Consider the following 26175-nt stretch of genomic DNA (forward strand, 5'->3'; position numbering starts at 1 on the left):
TTTGACTTTTCATCTCACAACCTTGTTTGTGTGGGCGGTCCTCAAAGTCCATACTTGCTGTCCCTGGAATCATGGAACGTGTCGGATATGCAACATCACATGAGACCACACCACATCATGCACAGTAGGCCTATTTCTCAGTGAATGTGCTGCTGTCTGAAATTTATGCAGCTATCTAGGTCCATCAAAATATTAGACAGGTCAACCTATTCTTATTTGCATCAGTATTAATATTATGTTTTTGTTTTTTAAATTATAATGAATAAACTTATTTAAATAATATTTAATAGGAAAATAACTTTTATGCATCAAGTTAATCTCAAGGAAATGTCAGTCAGTTTAATTCCATGTGAAAATGACCGTTTTGAAAAGCCTGTTGTAATTAGACATTTATATGCTTGACTATGCATGTCATTGCTTCTGAGGACTGAATCTGTGCATTTTAAAACTGACTCCTCAGTAAAGCCACAGGGGCTACTCAAAAAAGTCAAATTAAAAGAGCTTGACTAAAAATGAGTCTTCTGTTTATGACGGGCCATTAATTCAACCATATTCATATTTGCAGTGGAACTAAAATTATATCAGTAAAATATGTGGTGTTCCATACACATAGGCCTTATTTTGTTTTTATTTCTTAAATTTTTAAATTTTCTAAAATCTTAAAGTTTTATTTTTGTTTATATGTCTATGTAGTGTTTTTAATATGCTTTAAGACAAACCATGTCCAAATTCATGTCAGTACCATTGCAGAGTATTTTCTCCTTAAAACTGCAGTGGAAAAAAAGAACCCACGGTTTGAAATCACTGGTGTCTGTGACGTCACAAACTACCTTGTAACCAATCACGTCAATGTGCCGGTGGGCTTTAGCATATCATTAAAAGTGAACTAGCAGGGGAGTTTTGAGAGAAGCCAGGTCATTCCAGTATATTGTTCTGTTGATATGAACATTTTGGAGATTTAAAAATTTATTTACAATACAATTAGCAATATGACGGGTGTATGATGTATTTTATGATGTTACGATGAACTATATGCCTTTCTTCAACGACGTTCTGAGTTGTTCAAAGCGTTTCTAAGGATACTGATTGTTAGAAGGCAGCTGTCTGACTCTGAGATGGCGAACGGGAACATGGTTTGCGTAACATTAGCAACACGTTATTAGCTGTTTGATATAGGCAAGCAAAAGGCTAATCACATTAATTACCATTATTTGTCTGATGTTGTAACGAGTGATACCATTGTGCAGCATTTAGCTCAGTAATGCTGCATTCACATAGGGCGTCTGCCTTAACGCTTGATGAAGGGCGTGTCTGAAGCTTGTGTTGATGTGACCGTTATAGTGATAAATGCCAATCACATTACTTTCCGGTGTTGCATGAACGCAAGTGGCTAGTGACTGCTCTAGAGTGTTTGCATAAGGCGATCTGATTGGCTGACGCCTGCGTAGGCGCTTGAAAAGTTGAGAAATCTTCAACTCCTGCCGCTCACAATGCGAGTGAAGTGACGCGACAGAACCCACAATTCAGTTCGGTAACGCATGACGTCACCCATTCAAAGTAAACAAGAAGCGTTAACGCGGGCGCCCCGTGTGAATGCAGCAGAAGTTAACCGAGTGGATCCCTGAGCTCGTGCGAGTCAGTGGAGGCTGGACTAATTTACATATTCATTGATTTGCGTATATTAAATGAGGCCAGGGTGAAGAGTTACATTCAAGCTTTTAAAAGGCATGAATTATACTAAATCACAGAAACCATGTGTCACACTTTCATTCAGTTTAGACTTTGTTTTCCAGCTTGCAATATTTCCCGCCGCTAGTTTGTTGTCATGGTTTTCGATTTAAAGGGGTGGTTACGTGTTTTTTTTCTAGGCTTGATTGTGTTTTGGGTGCACAGTTTAACATGTCTTAATGCTTCGGGTTTTTTTAAATGCTGTATTTTTCATATAATTTATATTAATTCTACACCTCAGTTTCCACTGTCATATGAACGGCTCGTTTGACTTCCTGCTTCTATGAAGCCACTCCCTCCGACATACGCAATTTGCTCAGATTGGTCAGCAGGTTGGTTACTGGCCCAGTCTGTCATGATTCGCTGAAGCGTCCGGAAACGCCACGCCCCTTACCATTCGTAGTTACGCGCTTAGGTGGAAAGTAAATAATAGCGCCTACATTGCTGTATCAAATTGAGCCAAATCAGACCCAGATGAAGAGGGTCAGGCAGAACCTCCAATCGCAGCTTTTAAAGGATGTTTATGAATGGTATTTCATTTAGTATTTGTGTCAAAGTGTTTAGATGCTGTCACTGCTGTTTGTTAGCTTTCAATATACAGTTTTATCCTGATTAAAGCTTTACTGTTGCCGAATACATGACTGAGTAGTCGCATTTTTGTAAAGGTAGCGTTTAATTTATAGCATGAACAACTGTTTGTCTATAAACATAGACGTTTGTTGGTGTTTGTTGCACTAGAACTTAGCTAACTGGCTAGCAGAAACAAGTTGCTCTTTGTATACGTCCTAGATGCATTAAAAATAGCAACAGAACTATAACATTACGTTTAAAAGACAATAAAATGTACTTACAGTTTGGGGCTGATAAACAGCAGCTTCTGCTTTTAAAGTGGGAACTGCTTCATCTTTCAGTAAAAGCCTTTGTGTAAATCCAGCATTAAACTCTTGTAGATTCAGGAATCTGTCTTCAGCGCCGCATCCAGTGTAGAAAATATCACAGAATATAATGGTTTCTATATCTTTTGACGCGTCGCGTCGCACAGCTCGCGTTCGGTGTAAACAACTCTTCCGCTTCCATTATACTGTGCCACATGGCCTCGCCCACTTTGTTGCGTGTTCCCGGGGGCGTGTTTATGTTAATAGCAAGGGTTTATGATGTCACCAACCCGGGAAGAAGCTCGTTGTAGTCCAAACCGCCTGTTTTTGTAGGCTTTAAACTGCCATAACTTTAAAAGACAATATCTCCGTGTGCATTGAACTTTCAGCGCTGTAACTTTGCAGATAATGTTTATACTCAAGCAGCAACATTACACACTAACTAAAGTTAAAAAAGTGAAATCGCATGCAACCACCCCTTTAAGTCATCTCTGTCATCTGTGTTTCGTTAATCACCTCATTAGCACCTGTATTCAAGTTCCCTTGTTTCTGTTAATAGTTGTCGGGCCTCGTTCATGTGTAGATGTGTTGTAGCTCTTCTCTCTGTCTGGATTATTTGCTTGTGGATTTATTAAAGATTGCCTAGTACCTTCTTCATCGTGTTTGTGGGTGTTTTACGAGACAGCGTTATGACACCGTGGTTTTAATCTGTATTAAGGCTTAAATTTTAGCTTGATAATTAACTTGATATAAAATTAATAGAACAGCTTATATAATACACTCATGGTGACAATCAACATTTTATTTGACTGTTAAGCATCTTCTCTCACTGAACAAAGGAAAATATATTTTTGTAAAAGGTCCTGATTTGTACCCCATTGTATGAATACATTTCTGTGGCTGTGTCAGGTAGTTTAGCTTAAAAAAAAAAGTGCAGAGAGGAAACTGATTGAATCACAATATGAAAAGAGAAATCATTTTAAGGACCAAAAAGCATTTAATGGACCATGTATAGTCTATAGCCTGCTGCTCTTGCCATTCAATGTGTCAAAAACAGCCTCAGTCTCATAATCATAAATCAAAGCTAGGCTATTTTGTGCCAAAGGCGCATGATTTTTTTCAGCTTCATATTCTTTCAATTGTGGCAGATCCTCGGGAGACGTGCGTCTCTGATCCCTGTTCCGGGCTTTCCTGCAGCACAATGTGACTCTTGTGATCATGGTATCCATTGGTTTGAGTGAGTGCATCCAGAGAGGTAGGTGGTCCCAGGTTTGCAGCCATGAAGGCAGGAGGTGAGGCTTTTGTGACTGCAGTCTATTCACAACAACAATGCAGAGGAGGACAGCAACACATGGCACACAGATACCCACCAGAACCTGCCATCCAGCCATGGAGAGGGCAAAGACAATTGATGGCAGAAGGAGGAAGCACAGAATCAGGTACAGCACAGCAAACCACCGATATTTTGCCGTCCGCTCACCCAAATATCGTGCCATGCGGATGGGGAGACGGCTAAGAGGAATTGGGTACCAAAGCAATATGCCCAGAATGTTGAAGATGAAATGACATAGAGCAACCTAAGAGAGACAAAGAGCAGAGTGTCATGAGGGATGAAACATGCTTTTATTTGCTTTACAAACAGACTGTCTGTATAATATGGTGCGTTCAAGTCATGTCGGAAAGATCGTATTTACGAGCAGAACTGACATGAATGCCACCACAATCTCGTAAATACCAGTGGGAAGCTCGTAATTTTCTTTAAGCTCCGATCTGTACGAGTTGGGGGCGTGTCAGTCAGAAACATGGCGAAATACCACAATATTACAGGTATTTAGCAGTGAATTGTCAGGCTTTTCTATTTACAACAAAGTAAGCTGATTCCCAGCAAAAAATACAATAGAATCACAATATAAAAATGTAATATGCAACAATAAAGTTTACAACAGCTTCATACATTAATTAAAAAACATAAAAAAGCAACATACAACTAATGTACATTATTTGCTCTACATTTTCTAGAAGCAGAAGTGTTGTTATTTTGTGTAATTAATTTAGAGAAGGCACACAGCCATCATACTCCGACGAAAGTGACTTGAACGCACCTACCGTCGTACACACGATTTCCCACCTCGTAAATACGAACTTCCCAGGAAGACTTGAACGCACCAATAGGTCTGTCCTGATTTTGCCAAGTTAAGACGCGTTCCTGGGTCAACATATTTTGTTGAACATTCCTGTCCGAAAATTTAAACACAACCATATCCCTACCCCTAAACCTAACCCTATCCATAAGTTATCCCTAAAATTAGAGGGAAATTATAGGTGAATAACACTGATGTAGAAGCACCTAACCCTGGTTGTAAGCCTAAAGGCCAGAACACACCAAGCCGACGCCGACGAATTAGTGGCGACAAAAACAAACTGTGGGGTTGGCTCACGTCGGCAGCGTCAGTGTCCAAAGTTGCCCTGCCACACCAAACCGACGCTAAACAGCCGACGGCCAAGCAGCACGTCAGTTTTGCGCCTGCGTGAGATGAAATGCCTTTCCGAAACAGCAGGCGGCAGTTGCTGAGCAGCCAATCAGAATGATCAGATGGCCCGACGGACCGACGAGCTCCAACACCGATTCAACATTTAGAATCGGCCGAAAAAAGGCCGACGAGGACCAACTTCAGCCGACGTGCGGAACACACTGAGAAAACTTAGTCGGCCGACGAAGAAAAACTGCCCGACGGCCGACCGTCGGCTTGGTGTGTTCCTGCCTTAAAAGCAGCCGACGGTCGGCCGTCGGGCAGTTTTTTCTTCGTTGGCGACTATGTTTTCTCAGTGTGTTCTGCACCGTCGGCTGAAGTTGGTCCTCGTCGGCTTTTTTTCGTCCGATTCAAAATGTTGAATCACCGTCGGAGCTTGACGGTCCGTCAGGCCATCTGATCATTCTGATTGACTATTCAGATACTACCACCTGCTGGTAAGGAAAGGAATTTCATCTCACGCAGGCGCAGAACTGACGTGCTACTTTGGTTTGTTTAGCGTTGGTTTGATGTGTCAGGGCAACTTTGGACACAGACGCTGACGACGTGAGCCAACCCCGCAGTCTGCTTTTATTGCCACTAGTTCATCTGTGTCGGCTTGGTGTATTCTGGCCTTAAACTTGACATAAACTGTAAATTTGTCCATCAAATCTGATTGGGTGATTGGAATGTTGTTAATAATAGATGTTGATGTTGCTCTAGGAACATGTTGTACTTGGTGAGATCAGGTTCTGCATGCTCTGAGTCTTCTAGGAATGAGCAACACAACTTATTTTCAGCCCCTTAGTACTATCAAGGCCAATATCACCTATGATATTCTAATTCCACAAATGCGCTGATGATAGTGGAAAGTTTTGCACGTGATCTGCTGCTGACGTGCAAATAAAGAACACAGACGTAGTCAAATCATTTACATAATGACCAATGCAATCTACCAAGAGCAGTACAAATTAGCGTTGGGTCGCAAATAAGCAGATCTGATGCTCATCAGGTATGGGTCGACACAGGTGCAACTTGTTGTAATTTGACAAACACGTAAACACACAATCATATATATATATATATATATATGATATGTTCAGATAACGTCTTCCTCTGGCATTGCAAAGAAATTAATACGAGTGGAAAATATTTTCTCCCTTCTTCCATGTGCTCTCTGTTCTCTGCGGTGTCTCCTCCTAGCAGCAAAATTTGCAGCCATGTTGCAAAATGGGTTAAGACATGCTTTTTTGGGCCATTAAATAATGGCGCAAATACTAGTAAATTGACTAGCACAAACATTAGTAAATCGCGTTGCGTGATTCATTTAAATACTCTCCTCCCATAATTTTGTATATAAAAGGGAAACTCCTACAAATGCATATGCAATAATGTCAGCCGCAAAAACAACTCAGTCCACACCTTTTCAGCGAAAATTTTGCACTGCGTGTCTTTAGTAAATCCCGACAGTAGTTTTTTTTTTTTTTAATGCCAAGAGGGTTTGCGCTGGCGCAAGCTGTTAGTAAATCTGGCCCTTAAACTGCAAACTATCAAACTTCTGCTTTATCATTTGTTAAAGTCGACATGAAACAGAGGCTTCGATTGTCTTTTCTTTCCTAATTTGACATATCTGAGCGAACTTCTTCAACGAGGAAAAAAATGTAGGGCGGGACTTGATTTTCTCCATCGGGAATTGATTGGACAGTTGGGTTGCTTTTGTTTGCTAATTACTGTAATCTCATGTGAGTGGCAGGATACAACGTTATGTATTATCAAAAGCATCAATATTCTAAGATCAATCCGCCATTCCTCTAACTTAGTCACTGTTTAATTAATTGAGAATTCAGGTCTCAAATGGCATCACCTGAAAGGCCGCAGCTAGCTTGTCTCCTGGGCTAGCTAATGCAGCTAAGATGGCTGTAGTGGTTGTTCCGATATTGGATCCCAGGGTCAGAGGGTAGGCCCGCTCGATACTTATCACACCAATACCTGAAAGCACAATTAACATGATAGTCTACCAGAGCTGATGATTTCTGTTACTAATGAGACCTTCCCATAAGGTGAATCTAGCCTTATTAAGAGCAAATTGGACGACCATGTATGACCATGATCCTTGACACTATCATTGACACTCTTATTTGTCATTGACTCCTAGAAGCTTTCAATTGTTTGAAAAGACTGCCTCTGTGTTTGCCTTTGAAAAGAAGAAATAATGTTTGAAAAATTTTGTCTTCTGTGGCAGCTCTAAAGCTCCTTGGGATTAGTGGTCTCCCAGGCAGTGTAATTAGGAAGCTGTGGATCCATAATCTGTCATGCCTCACTAGAATGTCTAATCACTATGTATAGCTAATTACAATAAATCCAGAAGCACTGTTAGACCATCACTTGTCTAGCTATCGGAAGGGCAGGTGGATTAGAGAGGGTTAAGAGCATCAAGTGAACATCTCTCTTCTCTTGGCACTGTTTCTCCCTTCCCCTATTTCATTTCTCTCTCCCTTGCTCTTATTTGTTGAAGCACAACAACTTAGTCTGTCATTTCGCTGGGAAATCGAGTGCATGAGTTACTGCATTGAGTAAACCTTCACATTATTCATCAGCCAGAACAGACCATTTATTCCCCGGGCACAAAGCTCATAGTGAATACGAATGAGTGGAAGTCAACCCTGTGAGGGCTAAAGATTAACTCCTCTAAGGCTCAGTGGTGTCTAAATGCAAATATTAGTGCATTACTCAGAGGTGATCTTGGGTGTAATGAATTTCTCAGGTCATCTGGGTGCCCAGCTAGATAATTTGAAAATTCAAAGCACTTTGCTGACATTCTTGCCCATAGGTTCATCCTGGTCATCTAAGGGAAGAAGGACTCACCTATCAAAGGAGTGATGGCAGAAGTGAACACCGAACTGCTCTGAACAACAAAGGTCATGCCAGCACCAACCAGAATGGCCAGGTAGCCAGTCAACCATCCAAACGGAAAAGGAAAGTCTGCAGGAAAGTGTTTTGTTTACATCTCCTGAAAATGCTGTAAAAATTCCAATATAATTGAGGCTCCTTTCGGGATTCCTCAAACTGAAAGACTGGATGAAATTCTTAGCATGCTTTGGAAAGGGTAGCACTCTTGGAAAGTGCTTATTATAGTCTGTAAGTTCTTTCAAAGACTGTAAGAGTTAGATGGGTTCCTGGGTCAGCATATTTTGTTGATCCTGGAACAAAATTCCTTCAACATTCCTTCAAACCTAAACCCTATGAGTTATCCCTGAAATCAGAGGGTAATGATAGGTGAATATCACTGATAAAGAACCACCTAGCCCTGGTTGAAAGCCCAATCTTGACATAAACTGTAAACTTGTCTCTCAAATCTGATTGGTTGTTTGGAATGTTGTTCCAGGGTCAACAAAGATGTTGATCCAGGAATGTGTTGTACTTGGTCAATTTAGGTTCTGATTCAGGGGTGGTTCCGCCATTAACCCAATCATAAGGAAAATGTTTCAATAGGGCAGTATGGATTTACTCCTAGATTAAGACATACTATTTAGAGATGAGTTTAGTATGTACAAGATAATTATGCAGCATTCAATTATTAAGGTAAATAAACAGAAATATTTGCTAAATAAGTTAGCAAATTAAAATGACCTTACTGTATCCCAACTCTTATCTGAGTTTTGCAAAAATACATCATATCAGTTTTTTTAAAAATTCATAAAAACAAGAAATACGTCCATTAATTATAATATTAATATATGAGGATAATGTGTGAGGAATATTAGACATTTTTCAGATAAAAATAATCGCTAATTAATAAAATTTTTAAAAAATATACATTTTTTAATATCCAACAGATCAATATAACTATATTATGACAAATAAAAAAAAAATAAAAAAATCTAAACGTTTCAGAATAAATCTCATAAATGTTGATGTTCTGATCAGACTATCAAGATTCATAAGAGCATAACAATGTGTTGAGATGCACTATAGCGACATCTGTGGTCAAATAAGAAAAATAACATCTAAGGAATCTTTATAAACATTTCACATACCTCCTCACAATCTCATATAAACTGGAAGTTCTCACCTGTGTTGATGATTTTCTGGATAGCTTTGGCCACTTGTCCCTGGAGAAAGGAGTTCAGAAGCTTAACCAGCAGCAGGAGGCAGGTGCAAAGCACCAGCAGTGAGGAAGACATCAGAATCAAGCCCACAGCCAGATCAGACAATCCCGTCTCCACAAATAGATGAGTGCCTGCTCCAACACACACATGCATTTACATCTCCAGTCTCTTGTGGAAATGTGCCCGTCAGTCACGCATTGACAGGCATGTGTTCATATTAACAGTGATTAGCCCATCAGCTGCTGATTATGGGATTTCAGATTCTTATAAAAAAAATAAAAAAAAACATTGTTTAAGCATCACAAAAAGTGGCTTCTAGAAATAAGGCAAAAATGTATAATTGATGGCTTGAGTCAGACTGTCCCCTGATAAATATGGATATATTACCTATGTTTTTCTCATTACGAAGGCTCAAAAGATGATACAAATATTGCCTCAAAGTCAATATATGAGGCAGGATGACTCACAAGCTCATTGAAAGTTTAAAAACATCTTGCTTCCTAATACAGCATGCACACTGTTTGTTACTGTTGTTGATGTCGAATGTGTAGTTAGTCTTTTGCACAAACATATGACTCAGTGACTGTTTCTCTTACAGGATGTACTAATACAGAATAAATGACAGTTATTAGCCCAGACAGAGTTCCGAGTAAATGCAGAAGAGCCAAACAGTCAACAGAAGGATTGAAAAAAGGGTGCATTGTTTGAATAAGGCATTGCTCTAACATTAGAAATCTTAAAGTTTGAAGCCTGATAGAATGCATAACAATTATGTTTTATTTAAAATTGTATGCATAAAATGACTATTGATCAAAGGAAGGCTATTTGCTGTGTTTTTGTCCATTTTGTTCTCTAGTCCTTTGAAATTTGATAGAGTTTCGACTCACATTTTTCGGTATTCATGTAAAGTGATGTGGTTGGTACTGTCGAGTTTTCTGAGGGCGCGAAAGAAATATTCTCTTGGATCTGTGAATAAAAAATTTAGATAACGTCATGTGCTGCAAGAGTACATCAAAGATCTTCATCTGTACGCAAACAGAGACATCGCTCACCGTGATCCGTGACTGGCACCAAACTTTTATCAGGCTCTTATTGCGCTGCACCTCTTGGCCTGTTGCTATACCTATGATTACGTTCTTATCCAGCTGAAAGGAAAAAAAAAAATGTCTTTTAACTCTAAACTCTAAGATTAATGACAGTACTGGAGGGCAAACAGTGCGATATTTAATTAGGTTACACAAGTTTTAACAAGCTCCAAAGCATTTAACAAGAAAACTAATGACCAGTTTTCTTTTTATCTATAATGACACCCAATTGGCTGTGTACTTTAAGAAATAAATCACCCAAAATGAAAAATCTTTTATTATTTAATTACACTATTCATGTCATGTCATTCCAAACTTTCTTTCTTCTGTGGAAAACAAAAGGAGACGTTTTGAAGAACAGTCACGCTGATCTTTTCCATTCAATGAAAGTGGATGGTTATGAAGGGCTGTCAAGTTCCAAAAGGTCAAATTGTAAGAGCACAATAAAAGTAGCGATAAAGACTTGCTTTACTCAATAAAGTAGGCTAAAAATACCTCAAATGTGTACTTAATTGTTGGATTCCACAACTGATAACATAAAACATTAGACGTACATTTACTGTAGGTGTCATAAAATTTACTGATGATGAATTTTCTATTGCGCTTCTGATTTGGCTGTGAGATTTACTGATTTTGGGTGACTTTCGTTGTCATTCTGTCTGTTTCTGTGTATCTGTGCTGTTGTCTATTTGGCATTTTCACGCCAAAATGGCTGCTGCACTTCCGAAGCGCCACCTAGTGGCTGTTACCAAAAAAGCATCAGAGGTCCGCCTCTTGGTTTCTATAGTCTTTGACTGTAGTGATCCTGTAAATCACACACAAGTCACTTTCAAACTGTAAAAAAAATTGAGTTCAGGCAAGAAGGAGGCGGGAATCCGCGAACATAACACATAACTTTAATCACAAAATAAACATAAAGAACAAAATGAAAGTAAAGCAGCAGCCCCTCACGGACTACTGCCGGTCTGCCACATAAACTCAAAAATGTCCCAGGCCTGGTCCTCTTTTACTCTTCACTGTTGTCACTCCTTTTATCCTTCCCGAGCTCCTCCACGAGACCAGTGTAGCACTCATTAGCATTCACGCCACCGGCCTCGTTCCATTCCCACGGCTCTCGGCCCCACCCTGCTTGCCACATAAACCAAGCAGCTTTCTGTTGGCCGACACTGTGAATTCATGTGACCAGTTGAACTTGTTGAGGAATATGTGAGCGTAAATCTTTCGCCCTCATGTGAAATTCACCATTATGTGGATTTATGTCAAAATGACTGGATTTTGCCCTGCGAAAAGTTCACCGAACAACAGTAAATGTGGCTGCACTTTAAAGGACTGTTCCCTGCACCATAGACTGTAAAAAAATATGGACGTAGTGTCCGTGACGTCACCCATAGATTTCTGAACAACAGTTTTGACGCCTAAATGAGGCCGCGGCCATCTTAGCTGCGCGTCACTGCACGTCACTCCCGGATAACTGAAAATGGGCAAAGAGGCGGGGAGGTGGTTTGAGCTGATGTGATTGGTTGCTGAAACCACACACGCCTAGCTCGACGTGACCATGTTAGCAGGCAAAAGAGCTATCTATCTAGATACTATCTAAATTATTAATGAAGATAAGTTTTATCATCAGAAAGTTCTAAAGGTTTACTGTCAATCTACGGTGTTTCTTTAAGATATAGATGCTCAAACACCAGTAATTTGTGTTGGGTGTGCAAATAACAACATCGAAAATTAAAATGGGACTTTACCTTTATAATAGAGATCGCGAGATGAATCCAATCTGTGGCACTTGGGTAAAATATAAAAGTCCATTGCAAAAAAAAAAAAACATTTCACATTTCTTCTTAATGATCTGCTCTCTGTCATCGTTCTTCAAGAAAGGATGAGCAGCGATCGTATCTAACAAACAAATGAGCCTGTGTCCAAAGTATATTTTTTTCAAAATAGTGCAGCAGTTTTAGTTATAATATCCAAGCAGTGCTGTCAGAGTTGTATATCCTCCTGGTATTGTCATTGTAGTAAATCTCGCAATCAAAACTTTCAGCCAATGCCACGATCCAACAATGTGTGTTCTGTGTCTCTTCCCCATGCATGCACAAAGACACACATCAGTCTCGAATATTATGCAGCAAGCCATATGTTATAATTGTTTAAAATAATCGAGAGAAAAAAACACAAAAACGGCTGAGATGCCAAATTCAGCGGCAGCTGAGGTAAAGTGACGGCTCACAGACAGCAGCGCAATCTACCTGTCACTCAAGTGACCACGCCCTTAATTATGCAGAACTTTAAGGCTTAATATAATTTAAACGGATAAGTTATAAAAAAATTCACCCCCCTCAGAGTTGTCATGAAGGGCAAAAATAGCAGTATAGACCAAAACCACAGTTTGAACCAACTTGTAAACATGTTTTTTTCTGCTATAAACTTGGCCAATTTAACATGGGACTCTATGAGATTCTGCTCTCTTTTGGAGCCTGTCCCTAGCGGCCAGTCGATGAATCGCAGTTTAAGTTACTTCCGTATTAGCTTCACGAGAGAAAGGGGGAGGTTGCCGCTTGGTTCACACCAACAACGAAAATTGTGAAGACAACTATATCAATAACTATATTAGCGTCCATACCAATGCACTAATATTATGTTCTGTTTTGCAGTTTGTGTTGTCTGCTGCTTTAAATGCTTAAAGGGTTAGTTTAACCAAAAAAAAATTAAATTCTGTCATTAATTACTCACCCTCATGTCGTTCCACACCAATAAGACCATTCATCTTCGGAACACAAATTAAGATATTTTTAATGAAACAGTGGTTCAACCTTAAAGGAGTACTTCACCCCTGGAAAGATTAATGTGTATTTAAAATTTGTCATTTATGTAGTAGACATGTGAAATTATTTTTGAATTTGGAGCTTTCTAGACTGAGAAAAGGCAGAAAATGTATTTTTGACTAATGTGGATGAAAGACAACAACTCCCAGAATGCACTTGTTTTACTGCCCTTGCGAGGCCACGCCCAAACCACGCCTATCGGTTACAGGCGGCATTATCAGGAAAATTCAAACAAATAAATCGTTAGTTCATACATTTACAGCGAAATGGTGCTAAATTGCTTTGTACCTGGATGTACACCCAAAACCAGGAAAGGACAAGTAAGTTTCCATCATTTTCCGATTAAGTTAAAGATTTGGAGCAATGTAAACAGTGGCTGCGGTCCATCAAACACCCGAAGTTTGGAGATGACACTGTTATAGAAAACCTAAAAAAACGCAGAATATGTAGTCTCCATTTCAAGCACGAGGACTACGAACCAAATATCTTTGCAATGAAGAGAACCATTCTGAAGGACACCGCGATACCATCTATATTCACTTTCCCAGAGGACGAACAGCCTGGGCCATCTGGTACTAAGCGTATTCGCCCAGAGGTAAGACTCGCTGATACTAGACTGATAACACAGTAGCCTATATGTAGTGTTGTAGGTAGCAGTAAAACTGCAAACTTAGCAAAGTAACGTTAGATAGACAATTACATATAAGTTGCATATAAGTTGACTGTTATCAAAGTAAAGCCTCTGTTCTGTAAAACTGAATTAGTCTATTTTTCTATTTATGCTAACGTTACCACAAAAGCCTGTTGCTGTATTGGTTGAGATGACTGCAGAGACCAATACATTTGCGATATGAACCACTGATGTAGTGCAGACAAAATAAAGTTAATTACTGTAAGCTTAAAAATATAATTGACACCCACTTTTGATTAAATCTTTGATCTATGTCCGTGAGTAACTTCAAACGCGCATATGTTATGGGCGTGGTGAAAAAATGCGGAACTACCTGCTATTACTGGCTGTAGTTTTAAGCCTCTGGGCAAAAAAGCCTCCGATGACGCAAAATGACGATTTTTGCATCATCGGAGGCTTTTTTACAAAATAAAAATGCATAAATCTCTCATCTCGGGCTGATATGAAGGGGGAAAGCACGCTAATTCGAAAATACTAGTGGTATTCTACTAATACAAAGCTTAATGCTAAATCCTGAAGTAACCCTTTAATGTTATGAAGCGACGATAATACTTTTGTGCGCCAAAATAACTAAATAATGACTTTATTCAATGATTTCTAGCAATGGCCGATTTCAAAACACTGCTTCATGAAGCTTCGAAGCTTTATGAATCTTTTGTTTCGAATCGGCAGTTCAAAGCGTGTATCAAACTGCCAAAGTCACGTGATTTCAGTAAACGAGGCTTTCGAAATGTCAGTGGTTCACCACAGGGGGCGGGGGCGAGAGCAATGATCTCTGAACTAGTGATGGGCTGAGTGAGGCTTCGTGAAACACTGAAACAGTCAGTGGCGGCTGGTGCAAAAAAATTTTGGTGGGGCACAATTAAGAAATAGAATTAATAGAAATGCAGGAATTAATAGGCTAATTGTTAAATAATCATTTAACAAGTGATATAATAATGTATCATTACTAATCTAAAACATGGAAAATTCTGTATTTAAGGCATGCATAGGACTGGGATCTAAAAAAAAATAAATAAATCTGTATTTAATTAAAAAAAAAAATGTATTTCATATCCTGCCCAATATTGTCCTAGAAACAATGTTCATATTGAAGGCTATAAAAACAAACATGAACTGTGTAGTATGGATCAAATAACATTAGGCCTAGGCTATATTCTAAAATTGTAACTTTACAATGTAAAATCAAAATGTTTTTTAAAGCAGAAGTTAAATACACTCAACTAAAAAATGAAAATAAATAAAAACAAAAGAACAGACCAATTATTATTATTTTGAATACCCTAACAGTCACTTTACACAGTTACTGCTATAGTACAAATACACTTAGTTGTATTTTCGAAATTGTACATATGGCATAATTATGTTCGCCAACAAAAACAAATTTTCAACTACAAATATTTTTAGCAAAATGTATTTTACTCAGATTGAACTCCGTCTGTTTGGCGCGCATGCGCGCGGCGGCGCTCGTTCACGGAAGTTTGTGCTTGCTGAAGACTCGTCCACGCCTGACTGCAAAATGGAAATATTTTCTCGACTTTCTAACATTTGCAGATGGAGAATATATCTGTGAAATGTAAATAATGGACTGAGAAAATTATTGGATGTCACTTCATCTTAAAGAAAAATATTAATGGAGGTATGTTTGTTTTCACCAATCGCTACACAAGTTAAGGTTACGTATGATGACGAAAGCACGTTAGTGCGAGCCCTCCCGGAACCCATAGAGATTGCATTGCAGTGCCTGCAGTTCGAAAAAAAAGTTCTTTGAATGGAAGTCTATGGGAGTAGTCGGGGCAAATCTCGGCCAGACTGAAATTGCCCAAAAAGAGGCGGTACTCCACAGAGCGTGACTCGATGCTGATTGGACTATATCCAGAAGCAGAACAAACAGCCTAGCAGTGACAGCTAGTGTAACTTTGGTTGATGTGATTGGAAAATTCGTCCCTTTCTCACTTTGGTGGTGCTTTGCCCTATTACCCTAATGAAGAAACCGACCCTGGAAACAGTTGAAGTAAAAGAGCTGAATTGTGTCGAGGCTTCGAAACAATCCGACACCATTGGTCCCTTGGTTGATCTGAAATAACCTTGACAACAATTCAGACAAGTGTTGACGATTTATAACGTAACAGTACATGTTGTTTGTGCCAAACAAGGAAGTGTGTGGGGAAGTGTATAGTGTTCTCGACTGGTTTCGAATCCTGGTCAGAATAGTGTTTTGCTATAAAAACTAATGCAAATAAACATCTTTTACAAACCCATTGCAAATGTTTTATTGAAAGTAAAATCTATAAATCATATAATAAGATTGAATATCAAGTGTATAAGTGTATAAAATGCCTTTTTATTCTTGTTTTGTTTGTTCCATGGATGGTTCAGCTAAACAGGCCAATAAGAGACTTTTAACTACTATTATTCTTTTTAATTATAGGCCTACTAATGTCTAATTAAAACATCTACAAATGTATCAGAGAACAGGTAAAACCTATGGACTTGATTCATGGGTTCACATAGATCATCGGCTTGTTTAATGAAATCAAGTGACTTTGGCAGTTTGATACACGTTCCGAACCACTGATTTTTGAAATTTGTTTTTTGCTTCATGAAGCTTCGAAGCATCACTAGAAATTGTTATATAAAGTAGTTATTTTGTTTTTTTTGGTGCATAAAAAGTATTCTTGTCACTTCATAACATTAAGGTTGAACCACTGTAATCACATGAACTGTTTTTAATATGTCTTTAGTACCTTTATGGGCGTTCGAAAGTCTAAATTAATTTGCTGGGAATGGTGGCCTTACTGAGCCATCGGATTTTATCAAAAAATATCTTAATTTGTGTTACGAAGATGAACGAAGGCCTTACAGGTGTGGAACGACATGAGGGTGAGTAATTAATGACAGAATTTTCTTTTTTGGGTGAACTAACCCTTTATAGTTGTGTGGATTCTGATTGACATTGTTTTTTTTAACATTCATCAGCTGGAAAATAGAATTCTGTAAGTGATTGCAACAATATTGTTCCTCTGTGTCTTTATAGTTATAGTTATAGTGTGCGCCTCCATATTCTCATAAATGTAGAATGATTATGCTTTATAGTTATCATCCTTTGGTGTAAACAGCCTTGAAGCTTTCTGAAGCCAGATTTATGTGAAGAACAGAGCAAAATGTAGAACAATATTATCTGAAACATTTATTGTATAGCTTGAAGCTTGAGAAAACTTTTCTAAAGAGCATGAGTCATATGGACCACTTTTTTGATACCTTTATGGTGTTTTTTTCCAAATTGACAGCCATTCAACTATGTTCCAAAACTTTTCTTTTGTGTTTTACAGAAGAAAGAATGGTAATCTTGTTGGTCCTGGAACAAATATCCCTATCAACGAATCAGATTTGATAACAGAATAAAGCTGCACCTGTATAATACTTTTGGTGAGGGGTTCTGTGATGACTTTCAGGAGCTCTGGACCATCCTCTCCACTCACGATGTTGAAACTTTCAACCACCGCCTCCGACGCGAGCCTCATCACGCCAGTGACGGCTTCCAGCGGCAGCAACACCAACACTGACAGCCAGTTAAAGCAATCGTGCACTGTGGCACCTGCAAAGGCTCTGAAACAGTCCCCACACAAAAATTGTCATTGAAGGGCTCCAAACTTTTTATTGATGGTTGAATGCAGACACTGTGAGGTACTGTATGCTCTCTCTACCGTTTGAACTCCTCTCTCTCCCCTGCCTGCATCAGAGCAACAATGGTGTTGGTGACAGATGTGCCAATGTTTGATCCCATGATGATGGGAATGGCAGATCCAACATCCAGCACTGTATGAAATACAAAATGTAGAAAGCCGATCGATAGATATGAGTCACCTTTCATTAAGTACAACAATCATCCTTAGGCAGTTATGAAGAAAAACAAACCCGGGTGGCTGCTATCATGCACAAAATGTTCATTCTCAGGAAATAAGTATAAGACGGCTACTCACCAAATAAATAAAAATATAATGATTTGAGTTTAAATTATTTTATCTTTTTGAGATATGTTGCCTTCACGCCATAATTACTGTAATTACAAAATGACAACACGTGACATTCTATTCTGATCTGTTCGGAATTATGCATTTCTATGGCAACAAAATCAATGTCAAAATGAATCTGCGGTGCCCAGGTGGTAAAGTGGTCACGTGGCCTAAATTGGAGCTCTCAGAAAATTCCCAGTTTACAAATTGTAATTACGAGTACTATGTGGATCAAAAAAGGTCAAAAAACGCGTTGTGATGACGGAAGTGATGTCTCCCCCATATACTTCAATGAGCACGAGACATCACTTCCGTTGTCAGAGCGCGATCAGACCTCACTAACCGGAAGCTGAACGAAGTTGGACATAGTGGTGTATTAGAGGTAAAAAATTATATAAATACTGTTCGGTTTCTCGCACAAACCGATCGTTTCGTGTCTTAGGACATCAATGTGCCGTCACGAGCCGCAGGGTTTAATTTGGATTTGTCTATGGAAGTTTTTTCGACTCTTATTGTTCAAGTTCCCAATCACTGCTATTATTTGACTGACAGACGGCAGCGGTTGCAGTTAAAAATCATAATTTGCGTTCGACTGAAGAAAAAAAGTCCTCTACATCTTGGATGCCCTGGGGGTAAGCAGATAAACATCACATTTTCATTTTTGGGTGAACTATCCCTTTAACCAGCTTCATATGTTTCGCTTTTCTGACATAACAAGCTTGCTCGGTAGTTCAGCTCATACGGAGTTGGACTTTGGACGAGGAAGCCTTGAGGGAAGAACGAGTCATGGTAAAAGAGCTCAAAGATGAGAGATAAAAACAAGCTAAAACGGCATGATTACAGATGCTTTTATGTCATATTTACTTTTGTTAACACTATCGATATTCCCTGGTGGCTGTGGCCTCTTTCAGCAGGATAATGCACCCTGCCACAAAGCAAAAATGGTTCAGGAATGGTTTGAGGAGCACAACAACGAGTTTGAGGTGTTGACTTGGCCTCCAATTTCCCCAGATCTCAATCCAATCGATCATCTGTGGGACGTGCTGAACAAACAAGTCCAATCCATGAAGGCTCCACCTCGCAACTTACAGGACTTAAAGGATCTGCTGCTAACATCTTGGTGCCAGATACCACAGCACACCTTCAGGGGTCTAGAGGAGTCCATGCCTCAAGGGGTCAGGGCTGTTTTGGCAGCAAAAGGGGAACCGATACAATATTAGGAAGGTGGTCATAATGTTATGCCTGATCGGTGTGCGGAAGTATTTCAGCAATCAGCATAGCAAAAAGAAGAACAATACTAGGCTATAATAATAGTTATAACAGTAATATTTTAATTACACAGGAATAAAATGGCACCATTTGCATTTGTATGAAACAAAAAAGAACAATTTCACAGTGTGATTCAAGAGACACAAAAATAGTTCTAGATGAGCAAACTGATTGAGCGGAGTGATGCCATAAACTACTGCGAATTTGAACATACTTATTCCACCTACTGCTTTTCGCCTACTTTATGAAAGCATATTCGACACACAAACTTAATAGTAGGAAATATCAGCCCACTAGATGTCCCAATTAACCAATCAGAATTGAGTATTCCAGAGTGCTGTATAAACATTTTGTTTTTGTAATGATAATATTCTATAATATATAGGTTTTTAGGTTTGGTAGAGCGATACTGCGTTTGTAAACTTGCATTTGACTTACATCCAGAGGATACCAAACTGACAACAATGGAGGTGGAAGTGCTGGAACTTTGGACCAGGACAGTAACCAGTATTCCCACCACTAGTCCTGCCACAGGGTTAGAAAAGACTGCGTTGTCCTTGAATATGTCCCCTGCAACCCTACCTGTCCAAAGATACAACACATCTCACTCAAAGCTTTTATTTCCACGCCGGGGATGTGATGTTGAGATTAGTAATTAGTGGTCACAAAGTAACCAGCTTTCACATTCACATTTCATCATTAGGAAATATTGTGTTTACAGCAGTTACTATATCAGTGAACAGTGGAAAATGTAAAACAATAAGGTGTTAAAGGTTACCTCCAGCTAACTGAAAGGCTGAGCTCAGGATGTCCAAAGAACAGATGAACATGTACAGAAAGAGAAGAAGAAGAGGTATCTTGCAAATTTTGATGATGATGTGTTTTCCCATCGTCCCCATCATATGGTTCTGGATAAAAAGTCTATTTTAAAGAATTTTTCGGGAATACAGTTTTATTGAGTATTCTTAGATTTTTTTACTCACCCACTATTTAACAGACTTGAAATCTTTCTTGTAAGACAGGTAAAATTATTCTTGTATGGCTCAAATGACATTATGGGGCATCTTGCCATAGATCACAGCTGGGAAAGAAATAATTGTATCGATTTATTGATATTATCTTACTAAAACAATATATATATATTGACAGAGTTCTTTAAAAGTGCAGCTTGCAACAAAATGTGACTTGTGAATTCAATGAAAATTTTACCTGTTAACTGTCACTGGCCCACCGGTGGGCCCACAGCCATTACATATTTAAAACAGTAATATTCTATACTAAACCTAAACTAATCTTGACAAATTACACTGTTAGCCCGGATAAGTTGAATTTACTTTAAAAATTTGAGGAAACTGGTTGCCCTAAAAAAATTAAGTAATGATTAAGTAATGTGAACTTAATAATTCGAGTTCATTTAACTTAAAATGTTTTGTAATATTAATTACTTTATAGTTATTACAACTAGTATATTTAAGTTCAATGTACTAAGCAAGTTAACTTGCCACCAATCAAAATTCATCCATGCCTCCCATCATGCATTGCTGCATGAATAAATTATGAGCTGAATTGTCTTAATTTTCTTTATTCTCACTATTTAAATTTTGCTGTTTTTCTGTGACTTTTTAGTAGCTTGTTTTCAAATGTTCAGAGTTGATCTGTTTATCAGAATATGTTGCTTGTCACCGTCGTTGAGATTCACAGGCTGATTCTCGATGTCTGTGTGTGCCTAATATATATATATATACATATATATATATATATATATATATATAATCTTTTTTTTTTGTGATAAGGACAACTTTAAAAAAAAAAATGGTTTGTAGAAGTTGATCCTCCGCTGTAGGATCACAGTGCTACTGTAATCAATAATGTAAATCTAACTGAGAGATTGGGCTCTAAATGAGTTCAGTGATTCAGATCGAATAATGATTATGTGAAAACATAACCAACACCACCTGATCATCTTTTAACTTTGCTTGTCTGGTTGGTTTTAATGCAGCTAAAACTGCCCAAACAAAATCTAATATTAAAAAGTTAAGGGTCAAGAGCTCAACTAAAACAAACCTTGACCTTCGATGATGGTAACTTAAAAATTGTGATTTTCTCCTTTGGTGAAAAACTATAAAAAGGTAAATGGAAAAAAATGTCTGAAGAACAGCCAAAACAAATGTTCCAACTGCTCATCAACATCTCCTTGAATTCACACACACCACGACAAAATGACATCATTACCTGCCGCAAACCAGTGTGTAGGAGGCGTGGCCAGGAGAAAAACGTCATAATTTTAAGTGCATTTAACTTTACACCCACAAATTAGTAGAATATACTTATATTTTATAAGTAATGCAACCAAACTTAAATATTTTCAGTATATTGTAATTATATTTTTTAAGTAAATATAAAATCCGGGCTAAGAGTGTATATATCATTTGAAATCTCTAGTTTACATATTTGGTGACTGATTTTCAAAATAAATTACAGAGGAGCAATAATTTATCAATTTGCAAGAAGCACATTTTCATACTCATAAGGTATGTTCAGACCTTTATTTTGAAATAGCGATGAACATGAAAAATCAATAAAGATTGGTTGAAACATGTTTGTTTTCATGCCAAGAGTTCAAAAAATAACATCCATTCAATTTTTTGAGAAAAAAAGGTCTAAAAATGTATTTAATAGGAAAAAAAAAATATATATATATATATGATTGTAGTGGCGATCTATAACCCACATACATGTTGTTTTTATGTTTATTAGAGGCTTAATTTATATCAAATTCTGCCAAACTTCCCATACTACTTCTATGTAGGATGTCTACTTCATAAATTGTATGAAAATAATGGAAATATATGGTTCAGATCACTCAAACCATATATGGAAATGGAGGCGCCTTTATATGGTCAGTAATGGAGCTTGGTTGTCATCTAGTGAAAAAGTGTGGTACTGCGCCCAAACAAAATCTTACTGAAAGCTCATTTTTTGAGATATCAACCTGAAATTTGGAACACAACTTGACAAAACAAAATTTGGCTTTGATTTCCTTGCAGTTTTAGAGTAAAACTTATTTTGTAAAATACATATTTTATATTTTATATAAAATATTATATTTTTACATTTTACATTTTCATAAACTTCAACTTATATAAAAAATGTTCTGTTTCACTTACATAAGTTATTTCACTTCTACAATAATCTGCCAAATTTCATTTCAAAACAAGACCAGTCTTATGTCTATATTCCAAAGTATTTTTGAATTACAACCATTTAAGTTTGGATAGTGCTTTTTCTTGTCTAACAGTTAACAGGTTAAATTAGCTTTAATTTCATCCCCCTCAGTGAGAACCATTTTCACTTATCCAGGATTCAGAAAGCGAAAACAAATTTGATTTAATTCTCCTAATTAAAACCATCATTCAACATAAACATCATTTTAAGAAAATGTCTCATTTTTGCTTTATTACCATCCTGAGGCATTTTACCACCATTTAATTTAGTGTCTCTTCATGAAAAAGCAGTTTTCCTGTTTGAAAACTGAACATTAATAACTATAAAGTTAATTATGTTCCTGAAGATTAAAAGCTCATTCTCCTGGAACGATATTGAGTTGCTTCATTCCTGTCTCTCTTTCATTTTTCATCCTATTTTTGATTTAAGAATAATTCTATTGACAACCACAGCCTTGATTGTGAAGAAATTACAAACACCACAAGATAAAAAGAAAACAGCATGGTCAATACGTACCTCATCATATAATGATGCTCTGCGCACCTGCATGGCTGCATGTATATTCGTTCATCGGCCAGCATTTATTCATGCTATCTCAGTTTGGGGGACAAAGTCACTCATTATGCAGTGCATAGTTAAAAAGTAAATAGACAAACATGGGGAAATAAAAGTTGTACATTTACTAAAGCCATTTTATTTCAAATACTTTAGCTGTGACAGAGCAATTCGATATGCAGAGCTTAATAATTGTGTTCATGTCTCTCTGAGGGGCCAGAGAATGGACAGTGGGACACCCAGTGGTGAGACATTGATGAATGGTTTGAATATTTCCAGCCCTGCTATGCTTTTCTATTATTTCTAATTGCAGACACCAAAAGATTGTGAATAATGCATAAAGAGACAAATTATTGATGTTTTAGATTTATAGACAGCATGCAGTTAAGAGTCAAACAATCGGTTACACTATAATTCACTAACATAAATGAATAACATGCCTTCAAACTCTCATGAACTATAAAATCCCTGGTGCATTCAATCCTGCCACTCACTGTTCTGGAATGAGCGACCCCTGCAATTAAATGACCTCACAGCTGACACGTTACAAACCGATCCTATTAGTTCACATTAGTTAATGCATTAACTGACATTAACAACCAATGACCAATGCATTTGTTACAGTATTTATTCATCTGTGTTAAAGGATTAGTTCACTTTGCAATTAAAATTTCATGATAATTTACTCACCCCCATGTCATCCAAGATGTTCATGTCTTTCTTTCTTCAGTCGAAAAGAAATGAAGGTTTTTGATGAAAACATTCCAGGATTATTCTCCTTATAGTGGACTTCAATGGCCTCCAAACCGTTGAAGGTCAAAATTACAGTTTCAGGGCTTTAAACGATACCAGACGAGGAATAATGGTCTTATCTAGCGAAAAGATCGGTTATTTTCTAAAATTTTTAAAAATGTATATGCTTTATATAAACAAACGATCGCCTTCAAGTGGTTCCGCCAAAACCGCACTTCCATATTCTTCACAAAGCTTACTCTGTATGTCCTACACCAGGGATGGACAACTCTGGTCTTGGAGGGCCAGTGTCCTGCAGAGTTTATCTCCATCCCTGATAAAAACTCACTTGCCTATAACTTTCTACTAATCCTAAAGACCTTGATTAGCTGGTTCAGGTGTGTTTGATTAGGGTTGGAGCTAAACTCTGCTGGATACTGGCCCTCCAGGACCGGAGTTGTCCATCCCTGTCCTACACCTTCCCTATTCAACTTACGGAATGAAATCCTGGAATGTTTTCAACAAAAAACTTCATTTCTTTTCGACTGAAGAAAGAAGGACATGGACATCTTAGATGACATGGGGGTGAGTAAATTATCAGGAAATTTTAATTTAAAAGTGGACTAATCCTTTATTGTTAGATAATAAAAATACAACTGTTTATTAGTTCATTCAATTTTGCAACTACATGTCAACTAACTCTCATTAGAGTATTAGTAGACTATGTGATTAATATCTGCTAACACTTATTTTGATGCTCCCCATCAGCTATAAGTAACTTTGCATTTACATGTCAAATTATTCTACTAACCTAACCCTAACCTAACAGCCTACTAATAGGCTACTCTAGAGTTAGTTGACATTAAGTTGCAAAGTTACTTATAGTTAGTGGAATATCTAAAGAGCAAGCCTGGTCTCATTGTTAATACGTAATAATAGGTATTAATACGTAGCTTTCAAAGACACAAAACGTACATTTTTGTATGTTTATAGGTGCTGAAACATACAATATGGACATATTGGCAGCATTTAAACGTAGCATTATTATGTTTTTACAGCAAAAAAACTTAAAATATTTACGAATCTTTCATGTCATAAAGATATATGTATAATTTTCCTTTTATCATTTTATAGATAAATGTAAGCTCCCTAAATCCTGCCCCGAACCTAAACATACCCATTTTATACAGAATATTAAAATAATAAAACATAACACAAGTCAAGAACAGAAATGTTATTTCATTTTAAGCAGATAAAAAAAAAAATTCAATATAAAAATAAATGCGACTAAAAACATGTATTGGTGTGACAATTGAATAGAACAGAATCAAAACAATCCCAGTGGTATCTTACAATTAGCAATTCAGTTCTCATTTGATCTCTCATGATGTTGCTTATTACTTTTGTTTTATTTTCGTTTTCCCAGAAACCAGTCAGACATTCACATTAATCAACTAGCAACAGTGGTGAGTTCAATAAAAATAACTTTCCCCCAAAAAACATTCCTATAATTTACGTCTTGGCCAGCTGGTAAACATGAATACCCACGAACAATGAAATGAAAGCTTGACAGAATTGATTTGTTTCCTCCTAAAGTGTCACTGTGTGCACATTATTTTCTGAAACTCTAATTCTCTAACCCTGGTACTCTGCTCCGGGTAACCTGCCCTTCAGGATTGTTCCATACTCATGCGGTGAGCTGACTGTGGTGATGTGACAATGGAGCAACAGCATTAATGATCCGGCCCACAGTAATTTTCAGTGCCAAATAAGCAGAAATAATTTAGAGTGGGTGAAAGCTCATGATGTGAACCCTCGGCATCTGTCTGTCTGTTATCAGTCAGAGGACACTGGCCTGGTTGTTAGCAATAGATATGAGGTGGTATCCTTTGACTGCAATGGATAAATTTGGATGTACAAAGCTAATAATATATTGGGTGCTTTGAAAAGAAGTCCAGACTTTAGTCAAATTGGTTTATCATAGTCATTAAGATGTTCTAAATCAGTATTTTTGTCTTTTTTCCAGTAAATATAATTATATCTGAACATACTTGGGGTTTTTTTAATTAAAAAAACTGCATTAGATAAGAGTTGTTTTCATTAAATATCTTGAAATTTTTATCTCTTGTTTTAAAGGGGTCTTGACATGACAAAACAAATTTGCCTTGATCTTTTGACATATAAAAGTCTTTGTACCATTAAAACATCCTGCAAGTTTCAAAGCTTGAAACGTCCTCCTTGTTATAAACAAAGAACTGATTTAATCAAGCTCCAAAAACAGCTCGTTATGATATTGGTTGACCTGTGACATCACATGACAAATATATTTGCATATGTCTGCCTCCAGAGCAAGACATCGACAAATAGTTTTACATCATTGCACCATAGGCCCCGCCCACTGACATTCATTCGCTTAACAGATGACACTTGCCTACACTGGATGTGAGCGTTGTGTCGTGTCAAAAGCAAACAGAACCCCTGATAATCACTGACACTCTCTACACCATGGAAGGCAAATAGGGCCAAAATGTGTGAAACTAATGCCCTAATGAGCCCAT

The 26175-nt window shown here is 37.7% G+C and overlaps 1 protein-coding gene across 1 annotated transcript; it reads right to left on the reverse strand.

Annotated features, from left to right (window-relative positions):
- Window positions 1-3503: 3503 nt before the first annotated feature.
- On the reverse strand, window positions 3504-22916 carry slc34a1b (solute carrier family 34 member 1b). Its single transcript, XM_067375748.1, has 12 exons — window positions 22847-22916; window positions 20089-20186; window positions 19884-20013; window positions 19544-19687; window positions 17528-17639; window positions 17234-17429; window positions 10275-10367; window positions 10110-10188; window positions 9186-9353; window positions 7979-8095; window positions 6978-7102; window positions 3504-4180 (listed from the first exon to the last, which is right to left on the reverse strand). The coding sequence occupies exons 3-12, from the start codon at window positions 20005-20007 to the stop codon at window positions 3620-3622; spliced, it is 1719 nt and encodes a 572-aa protein (XP_067231849.1). The 5' UTR covers window positions 20008-20013; window positions 20089-20186; window positions 22847-22916; the 3' UTR covers window positions 3504-3619.
- Between the last annotated feature and the right edge of the window lie 3259 nt (window positions 22917-26175).

Source organism: Chanodichthys erythropterus, chromosome 22 (assembly GCF_024489055.1).
Source record: "Chanodichthys erythropterus isolate Z2021 chromosome 22, ASM2448905v1, whole genome shotgun sequence".
In the NCBI taxonomy this organism is placed as follows: domain Eukaryota; kingdom Metazoa; phylum Chordata; class Actinopteri; order Cypriniformes; family Xenocyprididae; genus Chanodichthys; species Chanodichthys erythropterus.